The following is a 23,961-nucleotide window of genomic DNA, read 5'->3' as shown; positions in this document are numbered from 1 at the left end:
GAGACAAACAAAATCCCCGATACTCAAGATATTTCTGCCATGAAAGACACGTTTATTTTCATACATATCTTCATTTGTTATTTCATTAGTGTAATTTTAATGTTACCTATCTGAGATTGATCACTAACACAGCAGTTAAATGTTATTACTTTGTAACATTTTTAAAAGTCTTATAGTCTCTTATAGTCTCTTTTATCTCTTATATTTACTATTTGCATTTCTTCATCAAATAAAATGAATGATAGGCATAAATAAAAATCAATTTACTGGCGAAAATAAAACTAAAACCATCCAAAATCCTGATAAGACATTATAATTATTGCTTTTAGGCTAATTTCAAATTGCACTTTTAGGTTAATAAAAGGAAAATCTTGAGCCAACCCTCATGTTTCACTACCAGAAATATGGGAAATAAGTGTAGTGATTTATGAAAACATTTTCAAATACCAATAGAAATACCATATATATGGTAAAAACAGTTTGTACAATGTTGAAAAACTTTAAAGTAAATATTTGGTGTGATCACCTTTGCTCTTGAACACAGTCTGAATTCTTTTTGATGAGCTTTTCTGTGATTTCTTGAATTAATCTTCAGAAATAGTTATTCAAGATTCTTAAAGAAGATTTAAAAAAACTTTTCTGCATTTTGCTCTGTTCTCTGTCGAGATCATCCTACACTGCTTTTTTTTCTCATCACTTTCAGATATTGTTCATATGCTGTAAATAGTAAATGATAATAGCCAAAATATGGCACACTTTAAATTTTACCTAAATTTTACATATTTTCCATGTGTTTTTTACTCATTTATTCATACAGCACTTCTTATTACACATGTATAGAAACATGATACTGCATGTTTATATATGTATATACTTTTGTCTCACAGATTCAATCCAGGTAATATCCAAATCTCGGTAATATATCAATTTTATGCTTATGTGAATAAATGATTAAATCTTGGCTCGATTAAGTTTTGCAGCGACTGGATGACGTTCCATTTGACGCCAGACCCTGTTAATCGAGCGTGAGCGCGCTTGTGATGTCTGTCCCTGGTCTTCTGTACTTCTAATACACTAGGGCCAAGCTTCAAGCCTCAAAATGTTTTTGTCTTCTGCTGTTCGCTCTGCTGTCACGCAGGCGGTATGTTTGAGATATTTTCTATGACTGTGTACATTAAAATGAATGCTAATTTCTATAAATTGGACAGAAAGTGCTGTGACTCTTTACAAGGGCATGTAGCGGAGGCCGCTAATGCTAATGTTAGCTTCCTGCTCAAACGTTTACAAGGTGATGGCTGAATAGGAAGATTCACTATGAAAACAAGAATTTGAGCATTAGATTTGGCTATAACCTGATTGATTAGATGATTATGTCTATCGGTTTTAGCATGACAGCTTCACGTGAGACTTAAGCTTTGAAACGTGTAAATTAGTACTTATATAGCTACGCTGTAATTCAACGCGCAGGCACTGGAGTCAGTTAAATCATGACTGTTTTGTTTATTAAATTAATTTTAATTAGTTAACTGACATTAGCCTAATGTGATTTTAAAGTTTAACTATATTTGAAGACAATATGAAATGCCAATTAATATAGCAGGAACATACCAAATTGTCCTTGATACATAATGTTGCTTAAACCATTTTTCCTTGTTGGGCATTGACAACATAACTTTTAAACCATTTGAACTTTTTCTTTTAGATTGCCATTAAGGCAAGGCAAGTTTATTTGCATAGCACATTTAATGTACAGGACAATTCAAAGTGCTTTACATAAAACAAAAGCATTACAGATGGTGCAAAAAAGTATTCAGAAGTTGTCAAAGGCAGCAGCAAACAGCAAAAATCACAATGAAATCGTAAATTACACTAAATGATTAAAAGCTAGATCATTTAAAAAGTTACCGTGCAGATTTCATGCATATGTGCATGAGAAAAGAAATGTTTTTAACTTGGATTTAAAGATGTCTACATTTGGTGAAAGTTTAATCTCCACTGGCAGTTTGTTCCACTTGTTTGCAGCATAACAGCTAAATGCTGCTTCTGCATGTTTAGTCTGGACTCTGGTCTGGACTAGTTGACCAGAGTCTTTGTATCTAAGAGCTCTGCTAGGTTTATGTTCTCTGAACATATTACAGATGTATTGTGGGCCTAAACCGTTCTGTGATTTGTAAACAAAGGTAATTATCAGAAGGGTTTTAAGGTTCTACTCTGTGACTGACTGGAAGCCAGTGTAAAGATTTTAATACTGGTGTGATGTGTTCAGATGTCTTAGTCTTGGTTAAAACTCTAGCAGAAGATGTTTAATGCTCTTTTTAGGAAGTTCTGTTAAAAGACCATTACAGTATTAAGACTAATGACTTGAACATTTAATTTACAGGAAGTCATTCCATCTTCCAACTGTCCAATTATACATTTCCTTCTGAATGCAGTTGAACATTGGAATTGTTACACACTCATCACACCTCCAGATGTATTACTTGCTCTCTACTGTATTACAGGCCAGGCAGGTCAGGGGTCTGCATCGATCTGCTGCACGAGCTGGAGCTGGTGGCATCTTTGTGGTGAGTTTTATTCTCTACGGCTTTTATTCTGAGTTACTGGCTTCAATAATTGGTTAATAATTTTCTAATAATCACTGATCTCTCTTCTGAAAATCCATGACATTTACTGTAAAACAAGTCTCTTAAAACTTAAGATGTACACAAACACATTATGATAAAATCTTAGTGAAATAACACATTAAAACAGACACATGATGACCAACAAAAAAGTACTAACAGTTCAATTTTTTTATTGTTATTTGTTGTCTTCCACGTAATTATTTTATGTAAGTTAAGTAGCAGATTAAGTTTTAGCTTGTGTTGAACTTTAAGAATTTACAGTAATTTTTGATGTGCTTAAATGTCTTAGAATGATGTAAGTTCTAATCTAAACCACCAGTAAGTTTAACTATAAATGAACATATTACTAGTACCATTGCAGCCAGTCCAACTTTAAAATCCATAATTATTTTAAAGCATCAGCCTTTCGGTATGTTTCTTGTTTACTTTTACATAAATACTGTTTAATGTTTAAAATTTATTTATGTTCGAAAAATTAATTCTTTCTTTTAACCTCTTCATCACAAGACCTTTTTTCTGCCTCCTGTTTGAAATGACATACCCAAAATAAATGAAGTATATCTTCACAACTTCAAGGGCTCTATGTATAATCTTGGTCTCCTGCTCCTGAGCAGTTTTACAGATGTTTTGATAGAGGTGTTATGCAGATAAACGGCTCAGGAATCTATCAGCTAATTTTGATGATGGACACCCTCTATCAATGGTCAGAGTTGGGATAATTGAGGGATAGCTCCTTAGAAACACCACGAGGATCCAGAAAGAAGTGAAACCCAAGAAAGTATATCATAGGAAGAGTGAATACTTCTCTATAAAACCCCCTTCCTTTGCATGCCAACTACTATGACCTTCTTAATTAATTTCAAACAAAGGCAGGGTCATGGGAGGACACATTTTTCATTTTCTGTACCGCTTAGTCCAATTAAGGGTCGCGTGGAAGCTGGAGCCTATCCCAGCAATTAACAGGCGAGCGGCAGGGTACACCCTGGACAGGTCGCCAGTCCATCGCAGGGCCAACATAGAGAGACAAACAACCACTCATGCTCACATTCATTCCTATGGACAATTTAGTGACCAATTAACCTAACATGCATGCCTTTGGACGGTGGGAGGAAAGCCGGAGTACCCGGAGAGAACCCATGGATACACGTGGAGACCATGCAGACTCCACACAGAAAGGCCTCTGTTCAAACCTCCCCCCACCCAAAGCTCGAACCAGTGACCTTCTTGCTGTGAGGCTGCAGTGGGTTTTTTGCTACTCTTTGGCTGCTAGCTGACAGTTTTTAATCACACAGCGATGAAACATACATATTTGTAATCAGCAGTGTTTCTTCTTTCATATGACACCTTGTCTGTGTGGGTTGCTTGAAGTGGAGAAATTAGCAGAAGCTCTAAAGTGGACGGTGCTCTTTTCATGTTTTGTTACATCCCCACATAATTGCTTGGGGTTTCAGTTGTGTTTTGTTTGGATGCCTAGGTAGAGTCTTTTAGCAGAGTTTCTGCCTGTGGTTTTGGCATGCTACATGTTAGGATTGGTGCTGTGTGTGTGCAAAGATATTCTGTATTGCATGTATCTCATGTATACGGGGCTCTTGTGAAGAAGAGGTGAAACGGTTACAGTTTGGTGCTTCTTCTCATAAAAAAGGATTTAACAGCAGTGATCAGTTTTCTTTCCTTTATTCTTTATTAAGTTTTTAAAATTGTATCTATGTTTCACACACACATATGTATGCATTATGTTTCATAATTTATCAGTCAGTAATACTAAAGAAAAATATTGGCCAGTGTCATAACTGTGCAACATGTTTTTGTTGGTCTAACCCCAAAGGTATTTGTTTTCCAAAGGTTCCTAATATATCCAGGGAGCTACTGTGGAGCCTGTTACAGCCACACAAAAACATCCTTCAAAACATTATATTCTCATGCGATTGGATGCGGTGGTTTCATAATATGTTGGTAGTAAACATGGTTTTGACCAGTGCTATGATTAAAAAAAACATGTTGCATGTCATATGATGCAATTTTCTGTGCTGTTTAGGAAATCTTTTCTTTTAAACAGCATCAAATTTAAGGTTTGCCTTTTTCTAATTGGACAAAGGATATTTGCTGCTCACAAGGGGGCAGTGTGTACAGAAGCAGAAATAATTGTGTGTTTTCAGTCTCTTTTGTGTTCAGCATTATTACCCATTACCCCTCTGGGCTTACATAATAATATATTTCATATTAATATTTTATCAGGAACTCTTAACTGTGTCTAAACATATTAATTACACATGAAAAAATAAATATGGTGTAGAACGTGTCCATAATTTCAGTTTACTAGTTTGACAGCTTGTGAACAAGATTTAGTGTATATTTGTAACTAAACTTTATTTAAAAATTGTATGGAGCAGTTATACGTTTGGTGTTAATATTAGCTCATCGTAAAAGTGAATGTTTTTCTGTCTTTTAGCACAGAGACACTCCTGAGAACAACGCTGACACTCCTTTTGAGTTCACTGAGCAGAACAAAAAGGTAAGACTGACTTCTGTCTGATGGCCACACTGATGGGGCTTACCATTTGAAGATGGTGGAAATGTGTGATCTTATCCTTGTTCATGCTGATTTGAAAGATGTATTCTAGTATGAATCGTAAGTGAAAGGAGCAGGTTAGTTCTGGCAACATTTTATATTTAATTTGATTGTTATTTTTATTTTAATACTAAGTTGTTGTTACTTCCTGTTCATTTTTAGTTGATATTATTTAACATTTTCAGCATGGCAATATGTTCTTCTAACTCTCTAATGTTATTCTTTCTAAAACCTTGTTTGAAATTGTCTTTCTTGCAGAATATTTTACTGTAAAATTTCAGCACTGCACAATTTTAAAAATAAAAACAGTTGTCAGCAGTCAGATTAGTTTCCCATGGAAATTCAACCAAAGAAAGATTGTAGCAATACATTTCATGTGCCCATCAATACAGGTAATGATTAGTCTTAATGTTTCATTCCCAAAAATCGTGCAGATAATTAACTTCTTGAAAAAAATTTATTTCCCTTCTAGAGAATTGAGGCGATCATTTCAATGTACCCTGAAGGACACAAGCAGGCAGCCACCATCCCAGTCTTGGATTTGGCCCAGAGGCAGCATGGATGGCTCCCTATCTCCGCCATGAACAAGGCACAGTGATTTCTATGTAGCCTCTTTCAGACATGCACTGGTTTCCATTAATCTGGTGGTAGCTGAGCATGTCTGTGTCATGTTTGACTGAGCGTTCTGATGCTTTTCCTTAACATTTTGCAATCACAATCTGACTTGGTTGCACCTAACAGCACATATCACTTTCAACATGGCAGCTGACATATTAATGGACAGACACGTGCTGTAGTGGTGGGTTTAAATTAATATATTATTAGCGGATCAGAGGACTCCAAAAAATGACATTATGTAAAAAAAAATCAGCCCTGTCCAGATTTTCTTCAACCATGGTTTATGTCTGTATTGATTTGGTGCATTACCAAGACTTCATTTTTATTTTCTTGAAATAAGATATGTTGGGAAAGCTGTAACTCTAGAAGTTAGTTTCATATGGTGCAGCTTTTATTCTGGCAGACAGTAGTGACTGAGTCAAGATGATGTCCTCAGGTGAACTGTTTTTTTTTTCCATTCAATAACAGCTACACTGATTCACTTGACAGTTTAATTATACTAATGACTTAAATAACTTTAAACTTGTAGATAAGTGATATTTTTGTGTGCTATTATTCAATACTGTCGTTTCACAATACCATTATGCGTTTGGCATGCTAATATGAATTATTATGGTGTTGTTATTGCAAAACTCCTGAGGATTTGACTCACTTGGCTTACTATCCAATTTCAAGGAAATACCAAACTGTAGCTCTGTCACTTTCACATGCATGACAGAATTAAGAGTTATGAACATTTATGTAAATGTGACCAATGTGTGAATGGCATTATTTTAATAGATGGATGAAGCCATCAGTGTTGCCCATTTCATGTCTAAAAAAAGTGGCTCATATTTCCCTTTCAGCACTGTGTGAAAAATGGGTTTTATTTTGATATTTAGCTAAATTAGCTGGATGGGATTTTTCAAGAATTGCACCTACTCAAGCGTTATATCATGTAAATGTCTAATTCTTTTCATACAGGTTGCTGAGGTGCTGGGTGTCGCTCCAATGAGAGTTTATGAAGTAGCGACTTTTTATACAATGTTTCTGCGACAGCCTGTGGGAAAATACTTCATTCAGATCTGCACAACAACACCGTGCATGCTCTGCAACTCAGACAGTATCCTGGAAGCCATCCAAAACAAACTGGGTAAGGGAGTGATTTTCCATTTTCAACAAGAAACCAATAAAGAGATTACAACGCACATGACAAAAAAAACTTTTATTATGCAGGCTTCACACAAACATGTAAATATACATTTGTCAACGGTATTCAAACAACCACAAGCTGAATAAGCAAACAAACCAAAGATTAAAAGAAAATACAGAAGACAAAACTAGCCAACATAAGTTCGTTACATTGAGATGGCACTTTCAGCTAACACTGAGACTTTACTGTCAGTTACTCACATACGCTTAGTAACAGCTGCACCATGTCTGTCATTACTGCTTCAATTATAAGTGTTAGCTTTTCAAGAGATCATCTGTGTCTCTCTGTAGGTATCAAGGTTGGAGAAACTACTCCAGACAAGTTGTTCACTCTATTAGAAGTGGAATGCCTGGGTGCCTGTGTGAATGCTCCAATGGTCCAGATCAATGACAACTATTATGTGAGTGCCTAACTACTTGGTGCAGATGGTCTTCTCGCTGAACGTTATAACTACATTAACTAAATTAGATTAAAGCCTGAAAGTTTCCAAAGAATGTCTGTAGAAAGAAACATCTCTGTCCTGTTTGACTGAGGCCAGTGCAGGTGTGGTACAGTCCTCACATGCAGCAAACAGGACAAGCTTGAGACCCCAGCAGAAAAATAATGTTAATATGGCTTGAGGAGCAATATTGTCTCATTTCTTTTAGACTGGAAATAGATTGATTTCATTAGCTAGATATTTAAAAAAAACAATCCCTTTGGATTTGGTATTGAAAAGAATGTGAAACCATGGGAAACGATTTTTGCAAGCTGGGCAAAATTTGGATGAGACATTTAAAGTAAATACAACTTTTTTTGTAAAACTAAACTGCTAAGGTGTGATCATTAGAGTAGGAAAATGCACCATTTGTTCACTCTAAGGGTAGGCAGCACTGAGTTTAGCATTTTATGTGAATAATTAGCAGCCTTAAATGCTCACGGTCCTTGGAAATAAAATTAATTAAGTCACCCATTATACGCACTTAGTATAATTCAGAAAAGGCAGTTTATTTGTAAGGGACAAGCAAGCACTTAACTTGTGTACTTTTGATGGCTTGTAGGCAAAAGTAACTGCTTAGTCACCAGCTGAACGGCTGTTTGTTTCTCAAAATAAATATCAGATTCTCTCTTTATTTGCAATACCACTACAAGGTACAAAATATTGACGTAATAAAACCCTTCTTTGCAGAAAAATCTGGTTGGATAAGAGAATTAGGTATTTAAAAACCTACTTAATGCCAATTTGGTTGTAGGGAAAAATGTTTTAAGTCAGGCATAAGACATATTAGTCAAGCCTTGGTTGCTTGAATTAACAACATAATTAAATTTCCATTGTCTGACACAGTGTTGACCTATTCAGTTCAGACAACAACCAAAACAAAGATGGTGAAATCTGAGCTAAGCAAACAAGTACCGACAGTTTTGTTTTCTGTTATGGCTGCAGAGTAATTATCTTTATATCGTACCTCAACCTGCCTTTCTGGAAATGTCAGCTTACAGATTGGACAACTTAAAAGTCAAGGACAGGAACACTAGCACTGAATAGAAGTCTTTCTTGCTACTTTCTTATTTGTGTTTTACTTTTCCTCAGGAGGACCTTACACCCAGTGATATTGAGCATATTATTGATGAACTCAAGGCAGGCAGAGTCCCTCCACCAGGACCCAGGTACTTTCATAGGCACTCTCTTTAAAATTTCCCATCGTATCGCACATACACTGATTTCAAGTGAGGACATGTTTGCTTTTTTGTGTGTGTGTGTGTAGGAATGGGCGTTTTTCCTGTGAGCCTGCAGGCGGATTGACTTCCCTGACAGAGCCTCCTAAAGGACCAGGATTTGGTGTAAGACCAGACCTGTAGGCATTGTCAAGCCACTCATCTATGTGCTTTGAAAGGAAGTTGTCCTTGAAGCTGTAATGTTTAAACTGAAACATATTGTAAATAAAATTCTCCTGTACCCATTGTCCAGGTGTGTCAGTAATGTGGATTCCAGAAAAATAATGGTAATAGTCCAATATACACGTCATGTATTTGTCACCTGTATGTGTCAGACACACTTAAACTATCATACCCCTAGAATCATGTAATTACACATATGCTTGTTGAGTAGCTGTCTGAAATTAATTTCTGAACGTAAGTGCTAAAATAAATTACTATACTTCAAATACATTTACATATTGTGTAAGGGGAAGTTATATTTTTAATTTGTTCAGTATCACCGAGCTGCAGACACAATGCTGCACTGTTGAAGATTGGTTTCACTCAGTCAACTTTGGCAGCAGCCTTGTCAGGCTGGTTAGGGGTTTTCACTCAACTATAAAGAATTGCCCATACAGAAATACATTTTAAAGCAAAAAGGGAGTTAATCCAGTTTATTCAATATATTTTTACAGTTATTTTGCTAAAATATTTTTCAGGAAAGAAATGTACAACACAAAACTAATCCAGAAAATCCTTTAAAAAAAAAAACAGAAAAAAGGATCCAGCTTCCAGTCGATCAAGACCTTATAATGAGAAATGCTTATTAGTGAAAGAGCACTGCATGGCATTAAACATTGCTTTGGCATTTATCATACACTTATGCATCTATGGTCTGTTTTGATATATATATTCTCTGCAATGCAATTACTTTAAATAAGGAAAAATGTAGTTATGAGCTTACTGAAGAATAATCACAGATCAGGCTGTCTGCACTGCAGATGTATTTCCGTTCATATTCTGGTTAGTGGCCTTATAAAACAATCAAATATGCCACTTTTCTGAAAGGGCAAATATTCCACTGTGAATTGGTCAACTGACAATTGATCTAACTTTAAATGTTATCATATAAATGTGAAATGTTTCTTAGAATGAACGGATTAGCTATTTTAATGGATGTGAATGATTTGTTACAGAGATAACTTACAAGATGAATGGAGTAACTTTTTTTATTAGATTTAAATGCCGCCTTTAATTGGTCTCAAAACAAGGCTGTTTTGTGTATTCAAGATGTGTATAGCCAAAGCAGTATTAAAAAAATAAATAACAAAAAAAAATGTGCTCCATTCCAGCAACTGCTTGTCATTTCATTTCCATCCTGCCCAGGTGGCGTTTTCGTGTCTAGCCGGTGCCCCTCCCCCACTTTCCTCTGCTACTTTCTTCAACCCTGATCTGCAACATTATGCACACATGACGCATGCGCACAATAACCACCATGATGCAAATGCCACTGCGCAACCAATTCAGAGCTGACTCATACACAAAATTGGCGGGCAACTAAGCGAATTAACACCATCACGTTGTTAATGTAATTGTGTCAAAATTAAATAGCTAATGCTCACAATACAATTAACCGCCATTCTTATGTTACCCTCAGCTGTGATCTTCGAGAAAGTTCCCACTGTCCGCAACAGAGCAGCGGAAAAGATGACGTCAAGTGGCCATTCCTGTTCTCCCTCTCTAGTCTTTTCAGCCTTAATTTACACGCTTAAAAATCATCTGCTGATATTAAACATTGCTCTAAATCGCACAATGTGATAGTACAAAGAATACTGCAAGCATTGGAAATGCGGATTTACTCACAGCTTCGAAAGAATATCAGCTAAATCGTTTGACACGTACCCATCTACACTCTACCCCAGCAGACGGAGACCTTATAAGCTCGGTGGGGCTCAAGCGGTCACATGACTCCTTTAAGCCAATGAGAACACCGTTTGCATGTTTTGCTAGGCTTTTCTCGGAGAGAACGACAGACGAACGGCTGGGATGTTTTCAAAACCAGCGATGAACGTCACACAGCCGTAGGCTACGGTTAACGTCCAATATTTAGGAAATAACCGTTAATTTTGCGCAATATTCACAAATAGAGAAACGTGAATGAATCACCGGGCCGTGTAACCCAGCTTAAAGGTAAGCACAAAACAAGGCTTGTTAAAAGTGCTTCGGATCGTGATGGGTAAAAATCCTAGTTAGCCACTTGGCTAAGTTCTACAGAGAGCAGGCTAATGTTGGGCTAACTTGACGTAGACTGCGTGCGATAATGAATGTTATGTGTTTGCGTGGGCATGGTATAGTTGTGTGCCACGTGCGTTACACACAATGTCTAGTTTCTCTCCCAACTGAAAATTTCCCCGTATCCGCTTTTGCTAAGTCGTTGCATTTAAAGCGAGGGTTCAGTGAGCTTGATAGGAAAATGTCGGAGCGAAGCACAGTGAGCTGGGTTAGCCCCACTCAGCCAGCGAAGCTGTGACGGGCATATGAGCTTGCTAGCTAGCTATAAACGCTGGGGAGGGGGAACATTGTAAGGGCAGTGAAGGGGCTGCAGTGGGCTTTTGTCTCAGGCTGTGCTGTGTTGATTACTGCTCTTAAAAACTGATACGTGAACTCTACTTTTACCTGTGTTGGCCACGCAGCAAAATTCAACATTATAAATACGCACGACACGATTTTGTGGAAATAACGGCACATTTTCTCATTTAATTTACGTTCACCAGCCAAGTTGAATATTTTAGCGCTCAATAACATTGCTTTCTGTGTGTTGTAAGACAGCACAAGCGACGTAAGCACTGCTGTGAACTGGGTGTTTTTTGTCTGCCACGATCAACCCGCTGTTTATTTACAGCCATTATTCAAAACTGTGTAGGAGATAACTGCTATCAAAGCTAGTGTAAAATATTGATTATGATTTGTAAATTAATACAAGGAACTAGCCTAGCTCGAATAACCAGGAGCTTGCGCCTCCCAGCCATTGCCTGTGACATCTTGGGGGTGTGTTGCTTTATACAAAAGCTGCCTGTTTTCAGATGGTAGTCTGTGCACTCACTAATCTGAATCCAATAAAGACGACGGCCTGAAATTTAAAATGCTTAGTTAAAGATCTAGGTTGCACCACAGTGATTACACACCTGAAGCGTTTAAATGCCAGTTGCTAGGCTATTTAATTTATATTTGTGTGTCCATATGAGCTATATTCCAATTGAATAGCACACAAGCAGTAAAGTAAAATAAAGGGTTCAGAAAAGGTCATTATTTGTGTAGTATTGTAAAAATGATACCATCACATATAAAATAGTTAATGTCATCGTCTTCTGTAAGGCAAAGGTTAAATATGGATGGCAGCTGGTATAGCTGTCTAAAAGAAGATCTTTTTGGATTCTGTTTTCTATTTTTCCTTCAAACAACAATGTTTTGTAACTTCAACAGCAGTCTTAAAGTGATAAAATATTGTAATTTTGAGACCACAGAATAATCTGAATTTAGATTACTTACGATTAAAATATAATTGTATTCAAAGAAGCTAAACCTGTGACAATATATTAGCAAATTGTCAAACCATTAGGCTTTTTGTTTCTACAGCTTCACATAGCCTCCTTTTAAAAATGTACAAAACCAGCAACATTAAACAACATACCATCTGAGGCAAAGAATTTAGTTGGTTTTCATTTAAGTAAAATTACATTTAAGTAAAAAATAGAGACCTGTTCATTTCACTCATCACACCTTAAACCAGAGAAGAAGAACTAACTGATGAAAAATTCATGCCATTGTCCACCTGGGTTTGAATGATAGCAAGTATACGTACAGGCTTCTCAGACACATCTTTGGGATTACTGATTCCAAAACACAACATTTACAGCTTGTCAGATTTAATTCTTTGGTGATTACAAGATAACTTTGTGCTATAGCTACTCAGTGCGTAAAAAAAAAAAAAATATTTAGGTACATTTATGATGTTGAAATACAATAGCAATTGAAATAATTAACAAAAATAAAGATAAATTTTATTTTAGTCATCAAGCTATTAACAATAATACATGGAATATTATAGTGAGTTTTAGTTATTCTTTTCAGTTAATCTTAACTGGAAAATTATTAATACCCATGGCTGCACAGAAACCTTTGACTAATAGTTTCTGTGAATGGTTAACACTTTCATATTGACATGATGCTGCTTCACATACATACACACACAGTTTCTGCTCCTAAGACTGTTCATCTTTATTTCTAATCCCTTGTATATTAAAATAGCTGGGATTATCAGGCTTTTTGTTAGTGTAATTTTAAAGACATTGTGTATCACTTTGTATTATATTGTAACTTAAGAATGTTTGTTTTTCTCTCTAGCCAGTCCAACTTTAACTCGTTAATATCATTTGACACAGTAAACAAACCAAATGATAGTGACAGCTAGTGCACTTCAAGTTTGCATAACGGAAAGGGTGCGTAGATGTTTTTATTTTCTAAATAGAACGCTTTCATTGAACTGTATAACATGGCGATTCTGAAAACAAGTCATCTTTGCAAGTTGGTTCTATAGACCGTGACCATTTAGTCACATTTGGCCATTAGGATGCATTTAGATTCAAACTGAAGATCCAGTGCCAAGTTATTAATATTTCCTCTGTTTTTGTTTTGTTTTTTAATCATGATCATACATCATGTGAGGCATAATGAAGAAGAGTGGGTTAGCCTGTGTATGCTGGTATGCCAGTGTATACCAGAGAGAACAACTGGAATGAAGAGCCATTAAACCATTATAAACCAAAAGAGAATTCTACACTTGTGTCACTTTAGTCCTTATCTGCTGAGGTGAAAATAATTCAGAGGAGGAATCGGTTGGTGATTTTGCACTGAAAAAGCGAAGACTTCATCTTTGTGACATCTTTATCTTTGGTTAGCTGGGATATTGCAAAGAAGGGGGGAAAAACCATTGAGGATCAGCACATATATTCCAGGAGCATATAAAAAAAACAATCCAATACATTGTAGGGCTAAACAATTAGTGGATTTTTAATAATCTTTTAATTTTTTTTATTTTGCCTTTTTTAAGGGGGGGTCATCAATTATTACTTGATATTTGAAATGCATGCTTTCCTACAAAAATAACTATATGACCCAGAACATATTCTACACTTTCTCTTTGTTCAACATTATTGTGGAACATAGATTTTTTTTTTTATTTTATTTTTTATGTGTTTACATTTTCTATTTCAATGGATCTTAGCTTTGAAGCTTAATGGCATTTAAATTTCATAATCAGTGTCATTATGAAAATTAATTTGGAACATTTACATGTTATGTATTTGTAATGGAAAATATCAAAAGCCATTGTGTTCTCACTTTTATGTCAACGTTGAGTGAAGCAGATGAATGATGGATATGTAGCCTTTTTCTTTCTTTTTTTTTTTTTTTTTTTTTGTCACAGGAGTGACAGTAGGGGAGGCCTCAATAACATAGCTGTTATTTATAACTGGGCAAATATGCCAGAATACATTTGCCATTTTACAAAATTGCTCAATTACAACTGAAAAATGACCTAGCAATTTATAGGAAATAATCTGTAAGCAACTCTGCTGACATGCTGCAGCCTTGACTCAACTCAGACCTTTCCTCAGCTCCAGATGAACCTACAGTTAAGTGGATGCAAGTTTGTACCTAATTGTATATATCAAGAAAAACGGCTCCAGAGTTAACTGTTTGGTTAAAGCAAAGGTATAAAAGTTGTCGACTTGGCACAACTGATTTAAATTTATTATGAAGGTTGAATATCCTTAGACTGGACTAACCAGCATCTCTTCAGTGTTTTCTGTGATTTCCAAAGTCTTCAAGCAGTAGCTTCATTAAGAAGAGATCATGCTTTCTGTCTCTGCTCCAAGAGCGCCTCTGCAGCCTCCGGTGCTTCACAGTGGTCACAAAGCCTCTAATATATATATATATATATATATATATATATATATATATATATATATATATATATATATATATATGATTTTCTTTTTCAACTAAATCTATGAATAATTGTGAATAAGAAGTCAGATTTTCTCCCTCCACCTGGCAGGTCTTTTCTTCAAAGACTAACACTTCCCCCATCAGCACTTGATCAGGGGTCATGATCGATATGTTAATTTTCCCTCTCATCAATTGTAACAGGCTTTCCTTTACTGACTTATTTTGATCTCTGCTGCTCCTTCCAAGTCTTTTCTTTTATTTTCACCCTTCTTTCCCACTGTGGATTTATTTTTATTGCTAAATGCTTTAATTTACTTATTTTATATTTGTCGTTAGAAAAGATGGCAAGAGGTCGAAGTTAGTCTGTTTGCGCTTTGCCAGCTGACAAGACACTACGTCCCACACACTGGATCTTAAAACAGGATTTTATTCGTACATCATAATAATGGTTTGGTATGCGCGCATGCTAGATAAATTATTCAACCCCCCTTTGCATTGGTTTTACAATCCAACTGGGGTTGGGAAATTTGTCTGACCCTAATTCTTGTTTGTGCAGTGGGACTGTGGTGGGACATGAACACTTTGACCATATTCCTAAATCTGTTACCTTATCAGACCTCATAGGTTTGCATTTTTACAATGAAAACGCTGAGTAGCATCAGTCAGTCCCGTGGCACAGTCTCAGTCTACCAGAACAAGTTGCTTGAAAGGTATTATGGGCAACCACCTTCTTTCTGGTCCTTTTGACCCCTTTCGCTTATCAGTACATACACTGGTAACAAAACAAATAAATAAATAATAAAATAAATAAATAAAAAACACAGTAACATTTGGCTTTTCATCCCAGTGGTAAAGTGTTGAATCAGAATTTTGTGCAATGTCTGGCTGCAGTAGTCACAGGTTTTTTATCTGTTCCAGCTTAGCCAGGCATTGACGGGAACACCATACTAGGTGCACATGCTAATTTTCACTGAGTGCTTTGGTCTGAACTACAAAAGTTAAGGCACTCCTGGACAGAAAGCAATAAGACTGATCACTTGTCAAATCAGCTGGTTGCTCACTGTCTTGACCTCTATGTGGCACTAAGCCCTATGGTCCAGTCAGGTATTGTAAACTGGCCTTATTAGCTCAGAACGTCATAATGATCAGGAACTTAATTGTCACAGCCTGTAGGATATTATGTAATGCAAGGCTGCAGTGAAACTTCGCTGTAATCAACACCATAATTTTTACCTGTTTGCATAGCATATGTCAATGTATCACACATATCCAAACCAACGACAACTCCTATACCTGTGTGCACAGAAATGAAAGCAATTCAAAATAGCTCAGACCAAATCATTTAAAGCATTGGACATGTTTTTTTAAACTTTTCTGCATGGTTTGCAAAACAGAAAAGACAAAGCCCAAAACTATGTCCAGCTGTATGAATATTTAGTTTAGGTTTAATCAACAGGATAGATTTTTAACAACATATGGAGACTCTCAAGTTTTGGTGTCCTGTGGAAAGACTGGTGTTCTCCAGATCCATGTAGTATCAGTTTTGTATGCCTTCTCCTGCATCTGTAGACCTCCACAGGTGTAAATGTTCCAATTGAAATTTCATTTTCTATGAAAAAATGCTTAAATAAAAAGTTAAGATTAATCTAAAGTATGAAATTCATTGAGAATTTGACCAACGTTTTTAATCAACTAACAGAAAAGTAATAATCTGATTGACTGACTAATAATAAAAAAAAAGAATCAGTGAATTAATCAGTTAAACATACAGTCAGTAGCTGCACCTCAAACATAATTTCAACCCTATTTAAGGATATTACTTTAGATATTTAAAAAAAATTAAATAACTTTTGACCGTGGATGAATTAGCTGAGCCAGAACGTTGCAGAGAGAAATCGTGTAGATGAACTTTGTTTCCATGTTTTATTAATCAATCTTTGTAGCTTGTATTCTTTGTACAAAGTGCTCACGGTGAGACATAACATTTATACACTGACATTAGTGACAGTTACAAATTACTAATATCATCAGAAATAGGAGATAAAGGCGTACCTTTTTCTTAAGACAAATTATAGATGCATCATATTTAGCTTCCTTTTTTTTAAAAATACAGCTCAAGCCTTATCAGTCTATGCAGGAGGCAACAATAATACATTTTCCCAGTTGTTTGGTGTGAATGATATGTAGACAGTTTAACAATAATTATTTCTGTCCTGCTTTTGTTCATAGCCATAGCCTTTGAATATTAATACTCACTGCAGATTTGACATTCATTAAGGAATATATTCAGTTCAGACTTTTTCTGGTTGTCTTGGCAGCATACATCGCCAGCATTCATCCTCTGATCACACCCCTGGTGCACTGAGCGACAAGACCGAATTCACAAAAATCTGATATTTTTCCAGCTTCTGTCGTATCATGAAAATTAGATGAGTGAAGATCTGCAGTCACATCAGTTTTGCACATGCAGTCCAGGCAGATCACACAGGCTCACACAGAAAGTATGAACACTTAAAAGCAGTACACACGCATGTGAGGAAATACAGCCAGTCGTTTTGATCTCAAGCACACAACATTAACACACTTTGTTACAGATTTTGTGCATGTTTAGTTGAGAAACCATATCATGGCCTCTACATATAATAGCTTCTTCAGACAGACTGTAAGCCTCTTAGTGAATAGGATATTGACCAAGGTGCTGTAACATGGGCACAATTATGTAAGCATGTACTGTGTGTGCCGCGTCTGGAATTCAGTTTTCATAACATTGGATTTCATTTCATTTAGTTTTATTGCTATAGGACATACTTTAATATTACATTTTTGCTGTTGTGTCCTTATTACCACAGTTTTTATAGTTTAATCTTTTTTGGGGGGGTGATTGTTTCCTCATCTGATAAAAAAATATGTTTAATAAAAAGTGAGATATTTAATCTTTTTCAACACTATTATGTGAGAATAGTCTTCTTTTGTACGCTTCAGTGCACTTGTTACAAAATGGAAAACATTTTTCAGATAAAGTAAAAAAATATCTTTAGTGGATTTAACAAAAACAGTTTATTTAACATGGCAAACTTGCACAGTCTTTCATAAAAAGAATGACAGTGTTTCATGGCAAGCTGCATTTGACTTGTCTTGAAATAAATTTGTGATTAAGTCACGGTATTCGGCTGGAACTATCATTGCACATAACAGTAGGAAGTAAACCTTGTTCTGATGGAGAATAAATATTAAAGGAAAGGAAATTATATATATTTTTTAATATAATTGAGCTTTAAACTTGATAAATAAGTGACTCATGGAGATGTGAATACTAAAGGTTGTGCTTTTTATGCACAAAAGTCTTCTTGCCATCTTGAGCACAATAACACAAGTAGGACTGCTGGCCATAACAGAGCTACTTAACTCAGAAAACATGCTGAATGCAATTCCTCTTTCTTTTGTTTTGAACAATCACACCAGGGCCTCTTCTTTAGGGAACTCCCCGAAAACGGTCAGACTTTTACATTTTACTCACTCAGCCTCAGTGAGTAAAGTGGTTACTATGGCCTATTTAGTATCATTGCATTACCATTAGTTCTCATTGAGGCTCCTCAATCATTTCAGCATAAATCAGCCTACAAATATTGAAACAAACATTTTAAGAGACAACAGAAATGATCTGTTTCTTCTGTTCCAGGTTGAGTAAAATTCTGCCCCATCACTTTTACTTTAGCTTGTCTTTAACATTTATAGCAAAGCAGTTAAAACAGGGCTGTGAAATTGCTGGTGCCGTTTATGATGCAGATGGTCTCCAGCCAATCCAAAACCTACCTACAGTTGGCTTCATGGGGCGAATGCTTCTATTGGAGGCCCAGCAAGTGTGCTTGTGTGTGTAGAGGGTGGAGCCTCCTGATTACACAACATGTGCAGACCTTTGCCAGCAGCTGAATGTGTGCAGAACATTGTTTTGGTTTAGTGCGTTGAGTGCGGTATCTGAGTGTGCAACAGCTTGATAATCCTCCAAATGCTTTTGAAGACTGACAGTTAGAAAACCTGCAACCATTCGACAGGAGTCAGAATGCAGCATGACAACACAGAAGGAGGGAGAAGCTGGCTTGTAATATCACAGTATTGATCTCACGTTATTAATTAGCCGATAGATGCCTTTTATGAATGAACTGTGTGGGAGATTAATAGTACCCATTGAGGTTGGAAAGTTTGTGTTTTGTTTCTGCTGGACTGCTTTCACTGATGCCAAAGAAAGCAGTCATGTCCTGTTTACATTGACTCTGTCACCATGCTTTCAAAAGACCGAAGACATTCCTGCTTTAAATTGGACTAATACAATTTTCACTCATTGAGCAAATTGTTTTCTTTTTTCTTTTTTATAAATATAGACTTAAACCTACACTGACCCTGAACGTTTTGAGGAGTTGTGTATAACCATATTTTGCTAATCATGTTCAGTAATCTGGTTTACTTTTCATGCTGCTTAAATACTATGAATGTCTGTGCTTATTTCCATTTAAGATTAAATGGCATGGCTACATGTTCCCCATGCGATTGACTGGGGACCTGTCCAGGATGTACCCTGCCTCTCACCTTCTAAATGCTGGGTTACACTCCAGCTTCCCTATGACCATTAATGGACAAAGCGGTATAGAAAATGGATGGATGGCATGGCTAAATCTAAAAACACTGCATCTTAACATTGCATACACATCCAGAACGCTACCTATAATATACTCAAGCAAAATGAGTGCTGACAGAAAAATAAAACTTTCACAATAAAGATATTTGACAGTACAGGGCTGTTAAAAATATAATTTCTTAGGTTTGTAAATTCTTATGTAGAAATATTAACATACATTTCAATAGTCTCACTCAACCACATTCAGGTTATTTTAATAAAGTTTGAAGTTACCAGAGACCAGTCCTTTCACTTTGTCATGTGTCTGTCTCATCGCAGCCCATCTCATTTATTGATTGTGCCTTATCAGTGAATGATGTCCTTGTTTGCCTGCCGCTGTTTCTCCTTAGTTGTATTTTGTGAAATTCCCCAAATTATGTACGGAGATGTGATTTGTTGAAGCTCTTCCTCTCCTCCTTTAGTGGCGGGCTTCACAGCCATCAACAGTTAAAAAAAATACTGGTGGAAACCTTGTATGAGATAACTGGGGTACACCTCAGTGTAAACAATGCCCAGCCCAGTGCCTTCTCCCTCTCAGTGCCAGGTAAAGCAAGGCAAGTTGGTTTGTATAGCACATTTCATGTACAAGCCACAAAGTGCTTAAATAAAACATTAAAAGTATTACAGCAAATTGCAAAAGAAATATTAAGAATATGAACATTACAGAGAGAGAAATAAAAACTAAACGAGCTTTACATTTACAAAAAGATCACACTGTCTTATCGTCAAGGTCATGAGAATTATACTTGTATAATATTTAGAGAAAGAGGGCACAGCATATTGCTGCAGGGTTTCACTCTAAATGCTCATAATTTATGCCTTCAAATTTCTATCAGACAAAATTGTATTTATAAACGTTACCAAGAGGTGCTGCAGTTTCTTTCTTTTTTTCTATCTTTGGATTTCTTTAATCTCAAGTTCACACTTGATATGAAAACACAATCTAGCAGAGTACACTAGACTGGAGAAATAAAAGCACTTATTAAAATAAGTCATGCTTATCCAAAGTTTATTTTTGTCATGAAGAATAAAACAGCTGAGTTCTCATGTTAAAATGTAGGGCTGGGTTTAAAAATTTTTTTAATTTGAATAAATTAAAATTTAATAAATCCAACTTGGAGATAGATTATATATATATACACACACACACACACACAACTGGTTTCCTGTGTTGCCTTCGTCCAAAATCAGCTTCTCTTGCCGAGATCGTGTCAAATTCAGATGTTTTCATTCACCAGTGTGGATTACATTCACCTGTTAAGTATTTTGTAGCATATTACCACTCACATTAGCAGCTAACACTAAGATCACAGGCGCTGCCATTGACAACGAAAAGTGATGTCACTACGCACATATGTACTTCCAAATAAATCCAATATGGTCATTTTAAGTAATTTTCCTCTAGAACAGGTTTACATGTTGTCCTTTTATCAAAAAGTAAACATTCTGATGCTATTTTATCTGATTTACATGACTGCATTTCATAGCTGCGCCTGCCCTGTGTCCATGGCAGGGTCATGGTCGTCATGGGAACGCACACAGCTGAACGAGCTCAGTCTACGTCATTTTAGGAATATCTGAGTCGTAATACGGCTTAAGATGGATCCAATATTCTTTGTAGGTTTTATTAACGTCTGAGATCTGAACTTTAAGAATATTTAAAGCGACTCCACTGAAAACGGTTTCATCAGGACATTTAAACAGTTAACTTTTTTCTGTCCTGAGTGTTTTGGTTTTTGTTAAGTTTTCCCCCCCTCATCACAACCTTTCTGGCTGTGAATCTGGGGAAACACTGTGTTGTTATGGTACTTCAGAAATGCAAGTAGATGCGTCAGATCAGATTATTACAATTATTGGATTACTCCCAGATAACTCATTTTATAATAATACAATAACACATAAATTGACTCAGTGTTTTATAAAATAGTTATCAGAGAATGTATTTAATGTTCAAGAAAAATAGGTGGTGTTACACAATTAGCTGTAAATTAATCAAATTCTGATCGGATTAGATTGAAATCTAGTCGAAATAGGCTGCTGTGAATCAAATCGATTCAGGAAATTGGCGATGAAACCCAGCCCTATTAAAATGCAGGAAGGTCAAAGCTTCACACCTGATGTACTGAATGCCTTCAGTGCTTTGCTACTGGGATCAAGTGTGGTACCTTCCCACTGAATTTAGAATAAAAATCCAATGAAAGCTTTTAAAAAAGTTTCTGATGAGCTGCACCAATACTAAGCATGCGTTAAATGTCTCAGAAATAGATGTTACGAAGGAGTTGTTGCCTCTAGAGATTTTATGCTTGTGTTAAAATGGCAGTGGCAAAAAAAAAAAGTTGGCCTTAAACAGACAAATCATGAAATTAATAGTCATTCAAGAGAAGTTTAGATATGAATCTCTGATATGCATATATCTTACCAGAGTAAAGATGACGATGTTTTGGCACCCTGTTACACCCTGGCCTTACTAAGGCTTACTCACAGACAAAGCTGTGGTTTTTGACACGCCACCAGCCACCGTGTGTTGACCCTGTGATCAGATCGACAGCTCTTCCAGCTCAGTTGGATGTGACAGGTGTAGATGGAGTCAGGTCTTCAATGTCATGGTGAAAACTGACGCAACATTTCCCTTGTGGGTTATTTTTCAAACTGTGGCCAGCTAATTGCTCATATGAAACCCAGTAGATGGAATTCCTTGTGGTTCTTTTTAATATGCTTTAAGCTTTAGACATTTTTTTCTATTTGTTTGTTTGGTAACTTTATCGCCGTGTAGGTGGCACTATGTCTGTTGGCCTGCCCACGTCATGTCATCTGAGTTGAGAAGTGGATGCAGTTTAAAGGCAAGGGGTCTTATTATAACATCACATTTAAATGAGATACTCTCTTTTAAAATTTACCCCACTCCCATCACTGTAAGTTTATTTACTAGCGTTCTTTGAATAGCAACAGTTTTCTAGTATTTGATTCACTCACGTGAGCTTGGCACTGTAGAGGATTTGAGAACAAGACCCATGTCTACATCCTAACCTTTGGTCTAATCCCTCCCTCATTCCCTCCCCTCTTCTTTTAACCCATAACCAGCAGTAAATGCTTCATTGTTCTGTCCTCCGCTTGGGTATCTGATTATTAACCTACATTCAGAATAGCGGCAGTAGGCTTCTTAAGGCCTTCAGACTCTCAGATCAGCTAAATGGGCGTGTTTTAGCCAGTCCGAGACTGAACCATAGTCTCCTGCCAGTAAAGTTAACCCCATCTACTCCTCTAACAAACAAACATCAGGCTATTTTATGAGGCTCTTGATTTGTGTGCGAGCCATTCCCTCAGCCTTTCCCTTGTGAATTTGGAGCTGTTCCTGTTTTTTTTATGGAAGCTTCTAAATGACTGATAAGGCTGTAAAACGGTTCAGTACCCAGTCTTACATAAGAATTTAAACATTTAGGATGAAAACTATTTCTGGGTCATAATTATCCAAGCAATAAGCTGTTTCATCTGTTGCATAACAAAATGTGTGGTTCTGGTAGTGTTTGGCTTTTTTTATTTTTATTTTTTATATTAGTAAAATTAGGGGATCGTGCTTTGTCATATAAAAGTTATCTATACTATTGGTAATGATTATCAAGAGCATCATCCCAGTTGTAACATTGAGAGCTCTTGAGCCTGTAAATTCCAATCTGTAAGTGTGGCTGGCTCTGATTGAATTTTACCACTTTCACTAAAGTGTTAACAGCAGTTTAATGTTGAAATATTTGTATTTTCAGCCTTATTAGTTTAGGTAGTAAAAGCCCATATGGAAAAGTTTAAATCAGAGCTCTCCACCTATTCCCAATAACACGGCCAGTTTATTTATGCAACCCAAAAACACTTGAAAGGGAAGCCAGACACTGGAATTGGCGTGTCTCGTCTGTCTGGGGTTAGTGTAGTGAGAGGTGAACAGACGCCTTCAGGCATCCACTGTCTTTTGCTGTTTGTTTGTCCATGTCGAAATATGCCCTCAGTTCAGACAAACCAATGACAAGAGGAAGAGATCTGCACGTAATTTTATACTGGAAATGTTGTGCCTTTGAATTTGATGAACGGTTGAGTCAAGAGAATGACATGACTTTGGTTAAAGGATATAAATAGATGACAAATAATGTGCATGTGATTTAGATATTTTTGGACAAATCTGGAGATTAATGCCTTTATGACATTTGAAGCATGCAATGTCAGGCTGCAGATGACTATTTTAGTTAAGCTTATATGGGTTTTTTTTCCACAGATTGGCAAATGTTACTTAATTGATGCAATTTTAAAGTCCAAGGTGAGTAATTGTATTTATCTCCCTTGAAGAAGACCTTAATTATTTGATTACCTGCAAAATAGAAGCAGTTTTACGTTTTACATGTCATTCCTGCATCTGATTTTTGCAAAGAAAGGATGTGCTCATAAAATGTAAAAAATATAACATTTTAACATCCTTTTAAGTGTTAACCATTAAACCAGAAAGCCTCAAATTTTTGTTCATGATAATAAATTTAAGAAAAAAGATGGCAATCACCTCACCAAATGTTTTACAATGTCTACCTTGATAAACTGAATTATTTATGGCAGAAACTAAATA

At 36.2% G+C, this 23,961-nt stretch overlaps 2 protein-coding genes across 3 annotated transcripts in view; both read left to right on the top strand.

The window, feature by feature from the left end:
* Positions 1-986: 986 nt before the first annotated feature.
* On the top strand, positions 987-8,948 carry ndufv2 (NADH:ubiquinone oxidoreductase core subunit V2). Its single transcript, XM_041991296.1, has 8 exons — positions 987-1,141; positions 2,502-2,564; positions 5,074-5,136; positions 5,666-5,782; positions 6,775-6,943; positions 7,294-7,403; positions 8,574-8,650; positions 8,749-8,948. The coding sequence occupies exons 1-8, from the start codon at positions 1,100-1,102 to the stop codon at positions 8,840-8,842; spliced, it is 735 nt and encodes a 244-aa protein (XP_041847230.1). The 5' UTR covers positions 987-1,099; the 3' UTR covers positions 8,843-8,948.
* A 1,753-nt stretch (positions 8,949-10,701) lies between these two features.
* Positions 10,702-23,961, top strand: part of ankrd12 (ankyrin repeat domain 12) — a 36,666-nt gene continuing 23,406 nt past the window's right edge. For both annotated transcript variants that reach the window (XM_041991295.1, XM_041991294.1), the window contains exon 1: positions 10,702-10,870. The gene's annotated coding sequence lies outside the window, so the exon portion shown is untranslated. The remainder of the gene's footprint in view (positions 10,871-23,961) is intronic.

Source organism: Melanotaenia boesemani, chromosome 8 (genome assembly GCF_017639745.1).
Source record: "Melanotaenia boesemani isolate fMelBoe1 chromosome 8, fMelBoe1.pri, whole genome shotgun sequence".
Classification (NCBI taxonomy): Eukaryota; Metazoa; Chordata; class Actinopteri; order Atheriniformes; family Melanotaeniidae; genus Melanotaenia; species Melanotaenia boesemani.
The sequence above is the reverse complement of the archived record's forward strand: the minus strand, read 5'-3'. Positions and strand labels throughout refer to the sequence as shown.